The sequence below is a fragment of the Motacilla alba genome, chromosome 4 (genome assembly GCF_015832195.1).
Source record: "Motacilla alba alba isolate MOTALB_02 chromosome 4, Motacilla_alba_V1.0_pri, whole genome shotgun sequence".
NCBI lineage: Eukaryota > Metazoa > Chordata > Aves > Passeriformes > Motacillidae > Motacilla > Motacilla alba.
Window position 1 is genome coordinate 25,385,741 of NC_052019.1, and position 20,319 is coordinate 25,406,059.

Sequence of the window (20,319 nt, forward strand, 5' to 3'; positions counted from 1 at the left end):
AAAAACCAAACAAAAAAAAACCACCACACAAAAACCCAAGAAAAAAAATCAAAAAATCCAAATACTTCTTATTTCCACATAGCTCCCTCAAGGCATAAAATCTGATAGACCAAAAGCACATGCTGTGGCCTGAGTGAGCAAAGCTAAACAGCAACTGACAGAGTCCAAATGTCAATATATGCAAACACAATGCAAAGCTCCTGCTCTGTGCCAATAGCCTGCTTCAGCTTCCAGGTCTCCCTGAATGGATTCAGTACTTCAGCAGAACACTGCAAGGTTTAAGAAACTTACTACAATGGACCTCATCACTCCAGTCATCACAGTCGTTGTAGCCATTACACTGCAGTTTCCCTGGGATGCAGATCCCACTGGCACACAAGAAACTCTCCTCTCCTCCACACAGTGCTGTAAGAGAGCAGAAAAGACAGAATGTGCAGAAAGAGCATTAGCACCAACACCATAAAGTTAGTGATACTAGAGTCTTACAAATGTTAAACTGATATGCAATATTTCCCACAGGGATGGAAATATATTTCCAATTTGGAAAACATTATTATAGCTCTCAGAGGAACATAACTGAATGCAAGAAGGTCAAGAGGAAAACCTAAAAGAGAAAAAAAAAATCTCAATTTTTGAGATAGCACAAAGCCATTTAAAATTTCTATCAGCGAATGACCTATTTGAAAAGACTTCAACAAGCAGTCATGAAAGGACTATTACACCTGTTATATCTGCCCCAGGATGAAGGAAGGAGCCTTACATGCTCATGTGGAAGATGCCTACAAAAAATATAATAATTTCTGCTTAAGGCCGGCTTTACTGTACAGCCCTTTGGTATTCCTCACATTTGCCAAACCAACAGGTATACACTGCATGCTGTGAGGTACCACTTAGCACTGGCCATGCTTTCTCAGTGTCTTTCAAAAATGACAAATAGCTCCAGCTTTCACTGGCTGCACATTCAACTGTTTACCTAGATTTTTAGCTTTATTTGTGGTCCTAGAATAGCAGTCTTTTCTATCACACTATGGCAATGTCTCAACACACAAACACACACAATCTCAGCACCCTTATTATTAGTTTTAGATTTTGTCAGCAGATTTTTTTTTTCAACATACCTACCTTCTAAGCCTCACTATTATTTTATTATCCCCAAGAAACAGGGCAAACTTAGACTTAGTTAACTGAAACACACACTCCTTATGGAAAATTTGTTTGTAATGAAAAGGAATAATTTCAAAATCTTTTCTATTACATTTCCAGGTGTACTGTCTTCTTGGACAGCAAATAATTTTGATTTTGCAATACAAACATCCTTTTCTAGTTGTATAATGAGAACATGGTTATTGCAGTGAAAGCTGCTTATGCAATGTATTTTAAAAGAGGTAAACTCCTAACTCAAACTTTACTGAACAGCGCCCAAAATACTAATTAGGTGCCCTACTAATTTAAACCAAAGATTTTCAACTGGTTTGTGCCATTTAATGTTTGTGACTCTTCTGCAGTGACAAGGAAGTGCAAAACCACCAGCATCATCCTTTTGCACACCCTTATGATGTGCTCCTCAGCAGGCTCCCTCACACTGTGTGGTTGGACACATTTCCTAACCTCTAACTGAAGAGTTACAGCCTCTCCTTTATTCTATCAGTTCCACAAGACCCTCACAGTAAAGATTTTCTTCTTAATATCTAATCTAAATCTACTCTCAGTTTGAAGCCTTTCCCCCTTTTCCTGTCACTACATGTTTCTGTAAAGAGCCCGTCTCCATCTTTCTTGTAGGCTCCCTGCAGGTCCTGGAAGACAGTTCAATTATAGCCTCTCATTCTCTACATGAAAACCATTCATATCCAAGCATCATGCATAATGAAAAATTTCATTTTAAAAACCTCTTTTGTTTTATACAACAGGATGTCAGAACTGAAAAGAAGCAGGACAATAAGGGTCTCCACAGTGTATCAGGTAGGAGAAGCAAATATCACAACTGGCTCTACATTTTTTCTAGTGTGAAAATGCAAGCTTCCACTGTGTACTTACCTGTAATTTCTGCAGTTCACTACCAGATGAATACCAATCCTGCCATACAGATTATGGAATAATCATTAACCAGGCCCTATTCTTAACAGCTCCTTCTCTAGCAGTACTAAATATATTATTTTAGCCACAGGCTATTCTGAAACTTGAAAGTTTCATAAGCGCCAAAATCTCCTTTGGCTTAATCTAAGCTCAGCTCCCTAGATTTGGTGGGGCTTTTGAACACTCTGACCAGCTGTAACAAACAATGGTTACAGCAACCCTGTGAGCTAAAAGGACACTTTTAGTCCCATTTTACAAAGGGAATTTGAGGCACGGAAAAAAATATGCATTTTATATTTACCTGCTTACTGTTCCCATTTGGAGAAATCCATTAGACATAACTTTTTCAGCATACATTTGACACTTTTTATCATACAGTTAAGACACTGGTCCCAGCAGCTTTCCCTACAGTAACTTGCACAAAATACCAAAGGACTCTACAATAAAAATTTTGGGACAGTGATCAATTTTACTGGCAGTCATTCAACCTCAACAAGACACAATCCTTCCCTACCTCAGCCAGTACAAAAGTTCCCACAAACGAAGGTAGGTATGGACAACAGCCTCCTTTACTTCATGACTCTTCAAAAATATGCCTTTAGAGCTGGAGAGAATCCAACTAGTAAAAGACCTGGTCTAATAATTTTAGGCTATACCATTATGTGTTTAGTTTGGGACCCCCAGAAAGACACTGAGGTGCTGGAGCATGTCTAGAGAAGGGCAACAGAGCTGGGGAAGGGTCTACAGAACACAAGTGTTAGGAGGAGGGGTGAGGGATCTGGGCTTATTTGGCCTGGGGAAAAAATGCTCAGGGGAGACCTGATCACTCTCTAGAACTGCCAGAAAGGAGGCTGTATAAAGGTGGCAGTGAGTGTCTTCCTCCAAGTAACAAGCAATATGACAGAAGGAAAAAGCCTCAAGCAGAACCAGGAGAGGTTTAGATTGCATATTAGGAAAATTTCTTCATGGGAAGGCTGGTCAGTCATTGGAACATGCTTCCCAGGTAAGTGGTGTAGTCATCATCCCTGCAGGTATCTATAGGATGCACAGACATGACACTTAGGGACATGGTTTAGTGGTTTTCGAAGTGCTGAGTTAACAGCCAGACTAGATGACCTTCAATATCTTTTTTGAGATAAAAAATGATTCTATGACTTTATGTGTGGGCATATAAAGATCATGCTTTTTGAGAAGTTTACCTCTTGATCAGTTTTGGGCTCATTTTTACAGCAAGGAAAAAGGAGATACACTTGATATTTGGCCTGTGTATCAGGTTCCTACTCCAAATAACAAACCTGCATTTATTAGAGCTAGCAAACAAAAAGTCAACAGGTCACATTACTTTCCTCCAACCTTTTTTCCTCGAAACAGCTCAGAATTTTTGATGTAAAATAAAAAAGGCCTTAAATCATCACAAGTCTGAAAAAAATCAGCCTGAACAATTAAAGCACTGCAAACTATAATCAACTGACAACCAGACTTTATTACATTAATAAGATGGAACATAGAACAATAAACAATACTTTCACCCCAGAGCTTTTCCTACACAGGATGAAAATAAATTATTAAATGAAAACTCATAAACACAATGTAACCGTTAAGAATGGAAACATACACTGTTTTCCTTTTTCTTGGTGTGGTGAGAAGCATACCCTTGTAGTGGTGTCATTCTCAGTTTTGTTCTGGAATTGAGAGCACTTCAAGAAGTCTGGCCAAGAAGCATTCACCATACCCAGGACTGGTTCACAGCCTTCTTTTGCTGCCTCACAAAACGTCCTGCAGGGCAGGAGGCCTCGACTAAAGAAAAGATACAGAGAGCAAAATTAACAATTATTATTACTTTAGCAGGTTGTGAAAACTTTTTAGAAAGAGCAAAAGGTAATAATAAGTGCTTTTGACAAATTTTGTGCTCTAAGAGCTACACCCATACCCTTACAGTGATTAAATTTTCAACCCAACTTTTTTGCAGTTCGTTTTTAAATTACTGCAGAACCTCTGGGGCTTTAGCAAATGAAGTTTTGCTTTATTCATAACCACTCACAATGTCACAGAACAATCTTTTTCCTAGTATACCACAGATATCTTTCTCTTTACATCTGACTCTCCGTTGTACCTGCCCATCTCAAAACCATGGCTAGAACTCCATATTCAGTCACAAGTAAGTGGCCTGAACTGAAGAAGTCTGCATTACCCAAACAGTTACCAAATTAGTGTTTTATTTTACAGTGACAGAGATTAACACAGTACTTTCAGCAACTGTGTGACACAGCAACAACCACAAGAAAGAAATATAAAAGCTACCAGAGCTGCCTCACCACAATGTTAACTAAGAGATTGATGTAAAGCAAAATATTCACTTGCGTAAGTATTTTGAAGTCAGTATGGTTGCCTTTCTCTGCTTAGTATCTAAAAAGACAAGTGTGCTGCCAGTGCTGTTACTGAGTTCATTACATACTCTGGCTGGAACCACTTTTTAAAAAAAGGTGGTTTTAGAGATACATTCTCCAGGTAATGCTAAGGACTTTCACACTTCACATACTGCAGTACTGAACCTATCTCAGATACAAGTCAAGAAATTTATCTCTAAAGTTGTCTCTTGCAGCTTCCTGGATGGCAGATTATTGTTGCCTGTAAAGAACCATATATATTAGAAAATAGCCCTTCTCACCACCAGTTTTTTTTATTGTGATCTGTTGAAAGACAGAAAATTTTTGCACCAAAGATCAACTACGTGGTTGCGTACAAAACCAAGAATGGTTTCATTTGAGGGCAGAAGAGCTGCCACTTATTAGTTCTGCACATTATACTGGCAAACTAAGTTCCTCTGACTTGTAAAGGCTCTTCAGATAAAGGTATTCTGAAGCAATCTTCTTCTTTTTACAGAACCTATTCAATATGGAGAGAAAAAAGGGCAAAAGAGCTCTTGAGGGGCCATCACTGCCTCCTGTCTGAAGCCTGAGAAACTCCTTAAATAAAGGGGATTTGACAGGGCAAGTGACTGTCTCCAGACATTTTTAAGCTTCCCTTCTTAGCTAATATATTAGTAACACTTCTGGTTTGACAGAGGCTCCCTAATAGAGAAAAATGCCGAAAGAAATGCTGCTACTTACTACAGAAGTTACTTGAGTTTCAAAATATCTGTAAGAAATAAGATGTCACAAAACTAATATGGAGTACTGATTTGACCTGTTGGTGATAACCCTGCATTTCATTCAATCTGATACGCTTAATTTAACTTTCTGTTTATTTTTTACAAAACCACAAAATATGCTACAAAACTGTGTTACAGTGAAAAACATTGTAAGCAGTGATTCTACCTCATTTACTGGTATGCAATGGAGCATACCTGATGATCACAAGCAGTAATCTGAAGGCATTACACTCTGCTAAGTTTATTTTTTGTTCTCAAAAAAACCTGTTAGTAGGGACATTACTTGAATTTAACAGGCCTCTGACAGAGACATACTTGAGTTTATCACAGTTAACCAATCTGTACACATGATTTCTACAAATGGGAATGCTATTTGAAAAAAATCCCAAACAAATAGACAAACAAAATATAAACAGTTCTTGAGGACTCTCAGACAAAGTTTCATGCAAGTCTAGAGTATTTGATACAATCTCTGTTTTTCCTGACCCACACCTAAATCGTTACCTTTTAAAGCACCACACCTCAGCTATAGCCTGACATTTAGCAATAAGCAGGCAATAGTAGTATGTGTATGTCAATATCTTAAAATGTAACTAGAGAAAACTTCCATCTATATGGTTCCTGGTTTCCAAAGGCTTCTAAACATACTGAACATTCATTTAAATCAAAATTTTAAAACTAGTATTAAAAACTTGTATTAAAATATAACTAAGCAGAGTTATACTTACGCATTATTGTTAAAAAGCTTCTAAAAATGTCAGGAGTAATTTTTTTCAGAATATTTATCTGCACATTGATTTTTTTACATCTGTATGAGGAAAAACTCAAAAATACAAAAAGTCCACCTCATTTATTTATATGGTACTGGATTTGCATGGCAAGGTTCTTGTAGTGGGGGGGATACAGGGGTGGCTCCTGTAAGAAGCTGCCAGAAGCTTCTCCTGTGTCTGACAGAGCCAATTCCAGTCAGATGCAAGACAGACTCATCACTGGCCAAAGCTGAGCCCATCACTGATGGCTGTTGTACCTCTGCAGTATTTAAGGAGGCAGGGAAGAAATCTGTGCAAGGCAACTGCAGCCAAGAGAAAGGAGAGAGAATATGGGAGGGAAGCAACTCGTGGATACCAAGGTCAGTGCGGCAGGAGGGGCAGAAGGTGAACCCCTTGGAGGACCACACTCTGGAACAGGTGGATGCCCAAAGGAAGCTGTCACCCTGGAGGACCCCACACTAGAGCAGCCTGAAGTTCCTGAAGGACTGCACACTGTGGGAGGGACCCACACTGTAGCAGTTCATGAAGAACATAGCCCATGGTAAGGACTCGCGCTGGAGAGGTTCATGGAGGACTGTGTCCCATAGGAGGTACCCCATTGGAGCAGAGGAAGAGTGTGAGGAGTCCTTCTGAGAAGGAAGGAGTGACAATGACAATGTGTGATGAACTGACCACAGCCCACACTTGCCATCCCCCTGCACCTCTGAGGGGACAGGAGGTAGAGAATTCATGACCAAAGTTCACAGGAAGAAGACAGGGATGTGAGGAAGTTGTTTTAAGATTTGGGGTTTCTTTTCTCATTGCCCTGCTCTGATTTGATTGGCAGTGAACTAAATTACTTTCCCCATGTTGAGTCTGTCTGTGACAGTAGCTGGTGAGGGATCTCTCCTTGTCCACATCTCGATCCATGAGACTTGCTCTATTTTCTCTCCCCGGTCCAGCTGAGGAGGGGAGTAACAGAGCAGCTTTGGAGAACACCTGGTGACCAGCCAGGATTAACCTACCAGAAACATGCACAGACCAGTAATAATTTGGAAATTACCAGTCTTCTAAAACACAACTATGTGGTGATCTAATAACCTAGCAGAATTTGTAGTCTCTAGAGAAGCTCTGACAAATCAGAAAATATGGGATTATCTAGAGATTACTGCAATATTTGGCCCAGTTTCAATGTTGAGTCATGTGTGCTCCATAAATTAAATATTTCTGGATAATGATCAAGTTTAGTATGGACTTATTGCTACATTTGCTGGAGGATGAAAATATTATTAATAGTCTTTATCTTGATTACTCTTATTTACAGCTACTCAGAGACCAATCATTTTAAAAATAAACTGGCAAGTCTATGGCAATCTTACCATAATTGATTTGGCACCAGTGGCAGGCACAGAAGCAGATTGTGACATATTAGTGTGTGATTCTGCTCTTCAGGATATTAACAGAAAAGCTCCTGAAATTGGAGTTTGATGAAAGAAAGAAAATATGACATATTTTTATCTCTGTGGTTGGTTTCCCCAGACCCAAAACCCACACTTCAGTGAATTCATCTACACAGAAATACCAAGATCAAAAAATGTAAGGAACAAAAAAAAATAGAAATCTTCTTTATAGTTTATTGAAAAGCATATTAAAGGTGGAGAGAATATATAGGGGCTTTAAATTTGCATAAGGCATCTTTGAAGAAGCTGTCTATCAGAAGTTTTGTATTAAATACTCATTGAAGCACACATATTCAACACAGTATACTGTTAAGTGATTTTAAGTTTCCAACGAGGTTAAACAATGCCTGAAAGCAGAAGATCTGACTTCCTTGTCATGACAATCACCTAGCATTCACTTACATTGGAACTCAGACTGCCTGCTTAAAATCCTACAGGGACCTACTCCTTATAACTCAGAGATATTTTACATTTTTGGATGAATTTCTTTTCAGAATTTGCTCCTTCTCTTCTTTGCAATCACATTACCATGCACAGGAGTCCCCAGTAGACACTGTTTCTTAAGTGGTTGTTTTGAGTACTAGAAGTTATCAAAGAAATAATACTCTAAGAAGCTGTAAGGAGAGGGAAGATCCTCAGGGTGACTGTTTTCCTCTTGGTGCAGAATCTACCACATTTTCTAAGGTTAGCTCAAGACTCAAGTTAGCTAAAGAGTCTGACTCCCAACCTCAGCAGACCCTGAGGGCATGTCTTCTCTGGAATCAGCAGCACTGTATGCACCTCGGTTCCCAAAAGCCTGGATCTGGTTCCGTGCTACTTTCAGTTTTGCTGCTTGTAAGAGCTGGTTTTAGGCTGCAAATAAAAGCTCAAATAACTCATTCAACTGAAGAGTAATGTGACCGAAAAAAAAAAAAGCACCTTTTTCTCATCTGGCAATTGACTGGGTCGTCCAAAAGGATACAGGCAAAGAAGGAATCAGATGTCACAAGAGGGAGGAGTAGAAATTGCTAGACCTGACAAAAGCATTAAATTAAATAAAAATAACAATTAACCGTCCTGCAGAAGCTCCCCATGCAACCTGGTAAATACAATAATATATCTAGTGCTCATTATTATCTGGGTTATTTCTTTGTGTCTTCACAACAGTATCTCCACTGGTAAAAGCACTGCTATAGACATGCCCCGTTGAGAAATTCATTATTGCAGTTTTACAGGTTAAAACAATAGAGGGTAAATTATTTGCAAAAGGCTTATAACCAAGTTGTTATGCCAGAGCTGAAAATGCAGCACAAAGATCACTCTGAGAACACACAACTGTTGGCTGCATTGCTAAAGGTCACATTAGTGGTTCAACAGACAACCTGACTGCAGGCAGACTGATGAACATTTTCAGCTGCCACTGGCTCTCATTACTGCTCTTTCCCCAGCTTCATTCCTTCAGTTGTTTCAGGATAACTTTTTCTGTGGCCACACAATAAGTATTCAGGTACTGAGACAAGTTAAAAACAACTGTAGGATATTTTGCTGTATCATTCATACACATGTGCACATGCTAAGAATGGTGATAGATCTCAGGCCTGGGGCAAAATAAATGAACAGGTAATACAATTGTGAGAGATTGCTGGGCCAGGGAGGATGAGTGCAAGGACAAACTGAAACATCATGAAATTATGGGAAGAAGAAAACTGAGGTTACTCTTTATTTCTACAGCCCTAAAATCAACCAAGTTGAAGTGATTAGCTCACACACCAGCCTTTGTCACACACCAGCCTTTGTGTGTTCTAATTGTCTTCAATACTTTTCATGATATTCTAACAATAACGACTTCCAGAGAATATAAATGTCAGAAAAAGAAGTTTCTACATCAGAGTAAACACACACACCCATGATTACAGTTTTCTAGAGTGACCATTCTTGTGAAATCTTCCTCAGTGCCCTCTCACAAATACTCCAATATGGAGAGCAGCACAGTCACTGACAGAGTTTTATGAGACAAACTCATAAACCTCTTAATATCACTTCTTGATTCATGGATTTTTAAACAAATTGGCTGCCAATGTTTCACATAATCAAGAAAATTATGTATTTTTATATTTTCTTGTTTGGTTTTCATCTCTAACTTGCAAGTTCATTTGAAAGTTTGAATTTCTGTTTTGTCTCAGTTTAAATCTGAAATTTGCTTCTTTATGTAATAAAATCTGAAAAGAAAACAAGATTGTTTTAGATTTTTGTAGTTATTTCACTTGACAAAATTGTACTGAATCCATATAGCAATACTGAAAGATGGCGTCTCAATTCTATGTAACACTTTGTAACACTCAAAGCCAAGTATTACCTCCCACCTAGTTTTTAGCTTAAATGCATGTCCTGTTTTCTCAAAACTGGTTCCCGTGTATAAGTACAAAAATGAAAAACTACCTGTAAAAGGACAGGACCCACAGTTGGAGAAACATGGAACATCTTAAAGGAAAAAAAAGGCCTCAGAGGTGAACCTGGTAAAAGGCATAGCAGCTCAGTTTCCCGGGGGTGGGAGCCTGAATAATGGTTGCAGCTGTTTAGACAAGATTAAGGCCTTGCATTACCTGACTGAACTGCAGGTAAGTGTCCACTCATCTGCCCTACAGGGACCCAGCATAAGGATTTACAGATAGTGCAGAAGGCCAGTTCTAACTCATACACCCATGAATACCCCATCTGCTGTCAATGAAGCTTGGCAAGTACAGAGCAGCCACAAGAGGAGTGCCCCTTCCAAGAGACTGAAAAAAGCCTGGGTTACACAATGAGAATGAAAAAGATGGAGATACTGAATGGATTGCCTGCAGCATGGAAGAACAATCTGTTAAAAGGCTATGAGAACAGAAAAGTGGCATAACCAAATCTGATGAAAAAACTGGACTAGAATCTCTTCTGTGGGTCCACACAGATTTTTTTCACTAAGAATGGCAGTTCAAATTAACTACTCCTTAATAGTTGCCATATCTTATGGCAACAGGAAAGAAACAGCTAAAGAGTTATACTTGCAAAAGTCTTAGAACACATCTGCTATCCAAGAGTACTGCACCTAACAAAGAGCTCACACAGAACTCTGAAAGCTGTTCAGACAGGGGGAAATATAAATGCCTGATTGCAGTGAAAGTGGAACTGGGAACAAATCCAAATATACCATTAGATTAAGAAGACTTTTCTTATCCATCCAAAAATGAGTAAAGGAAGCAGCAGCTGCTGTTGAATTTTACATCTCCTACATCAACTGTAGGAGCTGCTGTTATTTAACATCTCTTTCATGCTTAGAAATGCTCTTCAGACAATGTGGCCAAACTGTGTTGATATACTTAAGGATGGACACATACAGGCTCTACTATGCAAGTTAGAATTTTTTGTCAGTGCAATAATTTATTTTGTAGACAAAACCCAGATAAACTATTTTGACCAAAATAAGGAGTCACATCTGAATCAGCAGTGTGATGTGGCAGCCAGGAGGGACAACCCTGTCCTGGGGTGCATCAGGCACAGCATCACCAGCTGGGCAAGGGAGGGGACTGTCCCACTCTGCTCAGTACTGGGGCAGCCTCACCTCAAGTCCTGGGGGCAGTTTTGGGTGCCACAACGTAAGACAGATATTAAACTATTAAAGAGCATCCAGAGGAGGGCAATAAAGATGATGAAGGGTCTAGAGGGGAACCCATATGAGAAGAGACTGAGGACAGATGGTCTGTTCAGCTTGGAGACGAGGAGACTGAGAGGAGGAGACCTCATCACAGTCTGCAAATCCCTCATGAGGGGAAGTGGAGGGGCAGAAGCTGATCTCTTCAAGTTTGTGACCAGTGACAGGACTAGAGGAAACAGCATGAAGCTGAGTCAGGGGAGGTTTAGGTTGGGTATCAAGAAAAGGTTCTTGCCCCAGAGCATGTTTGGGCACTGAAATAGGCTCCCTAGGGAAGTGGTCACAGCATCAGCCTGACAGAGTTCAAGAAGCACTTGGACAATTCTCTCAGGCACATGGTGTGACCCTTGGAGATGGTCCTGTGCAGAGCCAGGAGCTGGACTTCGACGATCCTTGTGGGTACCTTCCAACCCAGGATATTGTATGATTCTGTGAATCAGCACAAAACAAATTCAGAAATCCCCTCTGACCCCTCAGTCACTTTCCATGACAGCACAATACATCACAAGTTGAGCTTATAATACCATAACAATCAGAAACTTCTAAAGTAGACACTGTACAGCCAAAGCATAAATATTTCAATGTAGCATTGAAAAGAAAAAAAATCTATCAATAATTTTCACTGTGTTTTGTACAATGACCATAATCAGTTGGGATGATCTGTCCTGACTAAAGCAATCAGCCCTTCCAGATTTCTCTTACTGATACCATCACTTGATTCAAAGACTATAGTGAACATGGGAGAGAGGCACTAGATTAATTCATTAGAGCTTTAGTTCAGCCATGAATCAGTTTAAATAAGTATTATTAAAAATATTGCTACAACTACAGGCTATTTTTACAATCTTGTACTATCTGCCAAAATGGCTCCTTGCCTAGTATTTATTATGCAAATTATGAACACACAGTTTACTTAGTTTACTCTATAGAAAATTGTAGGAATGTGCCCGCTATGTGACAGAACTTTCCTCTGTTCCCCAAAAGAAAAACACCCTAGAATTTTCTCCCAGTCATCAGGTTAAAAAGTCACTGATAGGACCTTCCAAACTTCACCTCAAGTTTGAGGACAGCTAATTAGCCACAAACCAAAAGGTCCCACCTGGGCCATTTAGTAGAAAAAGACAGAACAAAGAAGCCAAATTGCTTTTGTGAAGTGTCTTTACCAAGTGCACGCAGCTGTGTACATGGCTCGGTTTTGTGTTTGTTATTTTGCCTTTTATTAAACCTTTTTTGTTCCTGATGCTGCCACATAAGTGTCCTGCTCATTGATGCCTCCCAATGGATGCTGAGCTATTCTGGGGTATAATGTTTGGGTGTTGAGAGCTTATCAGATTGGCTCAAAACCCTGGGCAAAAACGTTATAGAAAATTCTTTTTAAAAACAGAACAACTCCAAAAATGCCTGAAAATCCAGGTTACGAGATCTTTTGATTTTAGCAAACAGAATTCACACTTGTTAAAGAGAAGCTGTCACAGTGAAACAGAAGTCCTCTGAATTACACACCAGTATTTCAATCACAGCATTGCTACAGGAATTCTGGACTAACTGGAAGTTAATCATACATTGCACAGCTGACGTAAGTATTTGTATCTTCAGGATAATAAATACACCCAAAAAAATATTGTACCTAAAGAACTGCCTTCCATTTCCACAGATGACTGTGAGAGGTACCCTTAATTTCATGCAGATTTCCAGAACTCATGTTTTCCTGTGCACTTCAGAGCATTGCCAGAAGGAAGACCTCAAGAATCAACACAAGTTAAAACTTTCTGAGTGCATCTTATCAGGAATCCTTTAAAGAATCAGACACACTTCTCACTCATTGACATTCAAGGATCTTCTCTGTCAAGTAGAAAATCATTGTAAGCCATCATGCTGCTTCAAATTCACATTAAAATTGTTTCACAAACAAATCTGGCAGAAGCAGATGTCATCAATTTAAAGAAGCTGTCCTACCCCGTAATCAGTCTGCTACAAAACCTCTCCCCACCTCTCTTCCTACTTGTTTGTGCCAGCATGGCACTTCATGCTGTTACACAACAGATAGCATCAGTCACTCCTAATTTAATTCAGATCAGTTTCCAAATCCAATCTGTCATGGAGTTGACTAAATACTTTTGACAGGACATGGAAAAGACATGGGTGAGATGGGGAATAACAAGCATGAGAATAGGATAATACTGATTCTTTCAGCACCACTAGCATTTATATAGCATTATCTATTGTGAAACAGTAGTCTGGAACATGTTCTCCAAAAGGGTTGTGAAACCTCCACCCTTAGAGATCCTCAAAACCCAGCTGAGAGTGGCCCTGAGGACTTTCATTCATCTTTAATGCTCATCCTGATGTGAGCCAGAAGAGTTCCAGAAGTTTCTGTTCTCCCCACCTGCATAACCTTGTGATTCTAGTTTGACTGCCCTGCTCAGCCTGAGAGCCTGGTGCTTACCCGTGGGGTCTCCAATAGGGCAGCAATAACTCCTGACAGAGGAGACAGACTTGAGAGAAGTGAGTATGTCTGACTAACTGAATCCTCAATAGGGTTTGAATGCAGATGATTTACAAGCTATTTGTTAATAGAAGAAGTTAAACATGAGCTGAAAAGCATAGGAATTCTCCGAGAATTCTTTAATCACACTTTAATCTGAAACCATTTTGTTCACTAATTGCTGCACAACAGGGTATACTCATATCTAACAGACAAGTTCTATCTACCAAACTAAGATAAAATATTACCTCATTTGTATGTTTCTGGTTGTGAGCTCAGATACACCAGTTGAACGGGAAACAATCAGTGTTAATACTCCTGAAATGTTTATGAAAATGAAATGTTTTACCAAAAGCTCTACCCTACAACTATTGCAATTTTTTAAACGAAATAAATTTCATTCTGTGAAAAAGCATTTTTTCTAAATTAGAAATCAAACACTAACAAAAAGCCATGCTAATTTTAATAGTAGTTGTAAAGAATTATTTCACCTACATAAATGATCAGTATTTATTTATAAGAAATAATATATTATTATTAATAATATATTGTGTGTGCAGAAGAATGACTTATGATCTCTAGTTAACATACCAATTTAGGAACCATAAACCACAGCTTGTAACAGATAATACACACAGAAAATCATTGCAACTACAGGGCTGAAGGCAATCAATCAGTAACATATTCATTAAATAAAATAATCCCCCGTCCTGATTTTCCTTTCTGCCTCCTTCCCTTAACTTCTCTGCGCAGCATTGTGAAATATAGTTTCACACAGACACTTCCATGCCCAGATTGTTCTCAAAAGTGTTTCTCTACCATAACTCTCCCCAACACACACTTTGAAGTTGTATCACTGGGGAGGGTGAAACACTGCATGAAGTTTTGATGCTGCCTGCTATGGCAAATGCTGGCTTCACTTGCACTGGAACACACACATAACTCTGGCCAATGCAGGAAGCCAATATCTATATTTCTATATTGCTTTTCTAACTTTTTATTTTTAAATTAATTTCTTAGTTTTTCTTTACATTGACTTATTGGCAAATTATACATACCAGTAATTCTCAACAGTTTGTGGGCAGGGAAGGGACAGTTCTCTAAATGTGGAAAACACATTCTTTCCAGCATCCAGCCTGTCTGTCCTTTTCCCTTGTATTTTGTCCCTGGTTTGTCCTTCCTGACACTGCACCTGCACTGTGTAAAAGAACTGGCATCACAGAGTTAACTTCAGGCCTTGTACCTAGATCCAGTACCACTCTGAGCTCTTGGGACCCTTTAGATCCACCCACAGCAGCTAAGCCATGACAGTTACAGAGATGCTTTCAGAGACTCCACGATTTTTCAGATGTGTAAGCTAGGAAATGGTGATTAAGTTCCATAGGCATATCCACAGGTACATAAACTTTATAAACAGAAGTTCCCCTAAGGTAAGGACTTTTGTTCTTCTAATTCCCTTATCTCCCTCTTCTAACAGACATGAGGAAGAGCTCAGTACTTATTAAAGCAACTTCTCAAATAAATTTTAAGATTTGATGCTCAAATACTTGAGCACTTTTGGTGATTACAAAGTGCTTTTTCATAAGCAACCCTTTTTTTCCTTCTGTTTTTTGCCCAGGACATTATTTAGGCATTCAAAAAAAAAAAAAAAAAGTTAAAGGGTGCTTTTTCTTTGTTTTTTTCGCCTCAAAAACTATACATATCTCAAAGAAAGGGTTCCCTAAGATATGTTTTTCAGCTTTAAATATAGGCAGTTTGGCCCATGCCACTTCATTACCAATGTTCTCCCTAGCATTCCTTGCAAAAGCAAACTTTGTATTTGTCCCCTTCATACTATCTTGGCTTGGGAGAAAGTAGTAGTGGCTCCTAAGGTGAATATGACATCTTGACTTCATGGTGTGAGTTCTCAAGGGACAGTGTAAACCATAATCTTCTCATTAGCACATTGTTTTCTGCTGTAAGAATAACAGTTAAACAAGATTATTAATATATCTACTTAACTATGAAATTATTTCTGAACAATATAAGCTGCACTGAGAAGAAAGGTGTATGCCTAGAAATGCTATTTTTTGACTGCTGTTTCTTCAAGTTTCTTCACTTATGTCTTGGCAAGATGGTCCACTCCAATACTTCAGAGAAATGTGAGCATTCCCTTCTTTGAAGTCAGATGTAAACCAGAAGTTTCTTAACTAAAAGTCTAACTCATGTCTCATGAAGAACATGTTATACTCATAGGACAGCAGAAATAAAATTTTGGTTTTTGAGAAATTATCATTCCTTCGAGCAGGAATTGGGGCTTGAAGCTTTATTTTCTTCTTGATCCTTTTTCTGTGCAAATATTTCATCACTTTCTGGATCTGCATATTGTAGATTTGCTTTGAACCATGCATCTATTTATTGCCTATTCAATTTTCCATTTCAAGTCACTGCGATTTTACTCACTGTCTCCTTACATTTAGAAATTCATGTCTGTTCAGTACACTCACTGAAACATGTTTTCAGTCATGGCTTTGCATATGACATCTGTTACTGCACATAAACACTTTCAGAAGTACACAGGAACTATCTCGTGCTATTTTACAGATACATTAAACAGACAGTTTTGCTAGTTTGAAACCCTCCCCAATGCATTACACTTCTCAACCACTTCACTCTCTCGCTGCTATAAATTAGTTCTACTTCACCTTGAATTAGTGTGCTATCAATTTGATGGTAGACTGGATCTGACATTGAGTACTGACATTGCATAAAGCCTTACAAAATGTTTCTCACAATATGTTGACTATCTGCCATTAGCAACTCTATCCTCAACATTTTGCTTATCAAAAAATTACACGATAAAATCATTATTTTAACTAGCAGTTAAATTACATCTATTGGAAAGTTATTAACTGTTAGGACAACATTAGTGAAAAAATTATTCATTTGTTTTGGTGTTCTGGGCTTTTTCAAATAACACAGACCCTGTGTATTCCTCAGTTTTTCTGCTAAACACTGATATCAATTCCCTCAGGAGGATGCTTTAAATCAACAATAACAAGACACAAAAAAAACCCCCAAAAACTAGCAGACAGAGAACACTATTTATGTGGGCAAGCATTTGCAACATTATCACACTCTCTAATTTTTGTGTTCCTTTTTAACAGGATTTGACTATACATGTTTTTCAATAGCTGGACCTCCAAGGCTGTGTGGTTCAAGTCACAACTGCATTTAAACTGACCATACCCAGATTTAAAAACTGAAGAACGGATTATTCCTCAGTTGCATCCAAAGACAGATTTTACAACAGTGTGGGTTTTTGTCACACAATTAGTCTGCTGGATTCTGAAGGGCTGCAAGCCAAGTCATGGCACCATTTAAAACAAAAGACATGTGATTTCAAATATTTTATGTATAAATCACTTCACCCACTGAACATCACCTCTGCTTTATTTCAAATTGAATTCTAAATTCAGTTCTAAACTTCTGTATCTCCTTGGCAAACAACTACTGCCAGAACTACATCTGGAATATCCTTTGTGAGTCATGTTAAATTTCTTAGGCTAAAGAGGCACCATCAAAAAGGAAGTGCATTAAGAGGATAAAGCAATTCCCAAAGGGTGTGAAAGACAGGACTGCAAACCCAGGAAACAACTCGTAGCCACTTACACGCATCTGAAAGAAGCCTCCACTCCATGTGCCTGGGTCATGGCAAGAACTACACTGGATGGAGTCATGAGAAGAACATGAAGAGACAACAGGGTGGTAGGAGAAAATTGTCCCACCTTATTCCTTGGAGACCTGGTAAATGATTGTCACCAGTGCAGTAGCTTAATGTTTAAAAGTAAATACCACCAATTTCAATGAAAGCATCTCTGATAGGTTTATGTGAGAGGATTCTAAATGTCCTTCCAAGAAGGTTTCTCAATACCTTTGCTTCAAAAATTACCCTGAGGCTAACTTCATAAATGTGTAAAATTTGAACATTTCTTAAAACAGCAGAATGGCAAAGTTCCCTGTGCAACTATAATTTGACATCTCCACACAGCTGCACTACAAAAAGACAGCATAAAAGCTGGGTCACAGACTACCTACAGGATTGCTCACTCAGAGGTCCTAGCAGCTGCTGTTTTGTCTCAGCATATTTACCTGCTTTTGTTGCCAAAATCAAGTGGATTAAAACAAAACTGAAGCATGCCAGTGGAGGACTGCCTATACAAACTCATACATATCCACACATCATTCATACACAAATAAACCCGTCATGGACTTTGTGTAATAGATATTGACTCAAATGTATGCTGATAGCTTCCTGTTCAAAGACTTAAAACAAAAGTTCTCATTAGCTATGTAAACAAGATCTGTGTGATCAGTCAGCTTTTTCTCTTAAACACTTCCAAAGCCTGAATTAACTCTAAAATGTACATTTTTAATAAAATCTCACTATTTTAATAAGTTTAGCTGTTATAACTGTGATAAAATATAATTAATTTTGCTGTCAGCAGGAGAAACAAAGAACATGGGTAAGTTTCAAGTGAAGTTTACAAAAACAGGAAAAAGGAAATAACCACATCACTGGTCTCATTCATGGATTATACTAAACATGACAGATATCTATTACTCTAAGAAGATTGATTCCTTTCCATTTTCTAACAGGACATTAATTAAATTGTTTTGAACTGTTGACAGCTTTTAATAAAAAACACGACGCATATTTCTGGATTTGTTTTTTGGACCTAATATTTCATTCTATTTTAGGCCCACAGTGAAAATCATAGTATTTGGTTTTCCCTTTTTACTAATTACAGGAAAAAGATTAAGACAATCAGCCAGAAAAAAATACACCATCAAATCTGCCACTCTGAGTCATATCAGCAGCTTTTCAAAGAACATTTGACTGCACACAAACTACTCACAGCTTCTTAGAACCTATTTAGTATTAACCTAATTTTCATTAGTTAGTTTCTCCCATTCCAATCATACCATGTTGACCTATTCTGACCTCCTTGGCTTTCTACAAGTCTTTACCTGGCTACTGCTGTGCGTAGCATAGATATACAGCACAATAAAATATGTTGCATATAGATATCTACATGAGAAACTCCTTTCTAGGAAAGAGTTAGAAAATCCAAGAAAGTCTTTTGCCTTCATTGTATTGCTTTGCCCGCTAGAATTAATCTGAGGGAAGAAAAAAAAGATTGAATTATGACAGAGAGTTTTGCCATACATTCACTGTGCATTAGATCACAAGTTAAGTGAATGAACAAGTGAAATTAATTTTCAGACTTTAATCAAGATGAAAAATAATGTTGTTTCTAAAGATACAGGCTATAAGTGTTACAGAGTAGTCCTCTGCTCTACCACAAATTTCTTGCTCAGTTTTGGCTGCCCCAGCCATTAATGTACCCGCATTATTTTCTCTTCCTATTCTTTACTTGTTTTCTTCATGTGGGCTATAAACTTTTGCAGGCAGGAGGCTGCCCCTCAGTGCGTGTTTGTACAGCATCCAGCATAAAAAGACATGATCTACAATGGACTCTTTGAGCCCTAACTGAAGACAAGCCATTTCACAACTCTGTTTTCAAAGATATCTGACATGAAAAAAGCACAGTAAGTTAAAATGTACAGAAATGCAAGGTGCAATGGAATTTTAGCTTGGGAGCATATTAAACTTTCTAATTTGCAGTGCCCTAATACTATTTTCTAGCCTAAATTAAGTTTGATTTCCAAAGATAGGAGAGTCTGAGGATCTCTCAATGGAAGGCATTTCCTCAACTTTACAATATACTTCTACAAAGAGGATTAATGTAAGTAGTCAAGCTGTCATTTCTGTTTTAAAGGCAGTATGACAACACAGGGATATAAGAATCATAAGCTTCACATTTATTCCCAGCATAAAAAGTCAAAATAAGCCATGTACATAGGCCTTCAGGATCTTATATAGCCTGCCTATTTTTCCAGTCTTTTGATGAAATTTGATTTTTTCCTAGAGGGCAAGAAATATTAGAAAGCATCAGTCAATGAGTCTGTTTGCATTATGCAATAATAGGCTGACCCACTATGAATTTCTCTAATGATTTTGAATCTTTAAATTTTACATTAATTTTGGCTTTAAAACACATCCTTTTTTTTTCCTTTTGAAATCTGAAAACATTGCAGATTAACTTTTATTGTCTTCTTGACTTGTGGAATCCAATGCATGTGAGTTGCTATAAATCAACATCCACTAGGTTGTAGTAACTGACCTTTGGCCCACTCTTAGTGTCTTTCAGTGCTGAGGGAGAATTCACTAGATTAAATCATGAATCATAACCAATAGCTCTGAGGACAGATCTCTCTCACAACAAAGTACCAGTGCTGTGTGTGGTGGTCAGAACAGAGACTATCCAAAAGGACAAAGTTACTACTGGGAATGTTTTAGATGTCATTAGCTCAGCACATCTAGTTTAAGGTGGTTTTTTCCACTGCTAGTATTAATTTTCATGTTTTCTTAGCAGTGCTGATGGACTGTGGTAGGACAGGGTTTTTTAAAGCTGTTTTTTAAGTCATATTGGAAAGATCTCATCCATCCACTCAAGAAGGAAGAAGTTGCATAACACCTTTATGTAAGCAGTTCCTTACATATGCTCTTCAAATTTCCATTTTCCATTTTCACACAGGTTTTAATTGTACTTTTAATCTTTTTCTGTACTGGAAAGTAGTGTATAGATACTGTTATGTACTTTCTTAAAAGAGCAAGGCTAGCAGATTTTATA

General features: G+C 38.2%; 1 protein-coding gene across 2 annotated transcripts in view; it reads right to left on the reverse strand.

Annotated features, from left to right (window-relative positions):
* Nucleotides 1–20,319, reverse strand: part of CORIN (corin, serine peptidase) — a 118,064-nt gene that overhangs the window by 51,675 nt on the left and 46,070 nt on the right. For both annotated transcript variants that reach the window (XM_038134464.1, XM_038134465.1), the window contains exons 5-6: nt 3,689–3,870; nt 292–405 (exon numbers count right to left, since the gene is read on the reverse strand). In XM_038134464.1, coding sequence (XP_037990392.1) covers nt 292–405; nt 3,689–3,870 — 296 coding nt within the window. The remainder of the gene's footprint in view (nt 1–291; nt 406–3,688; nt 3,871–20,319) is intronic.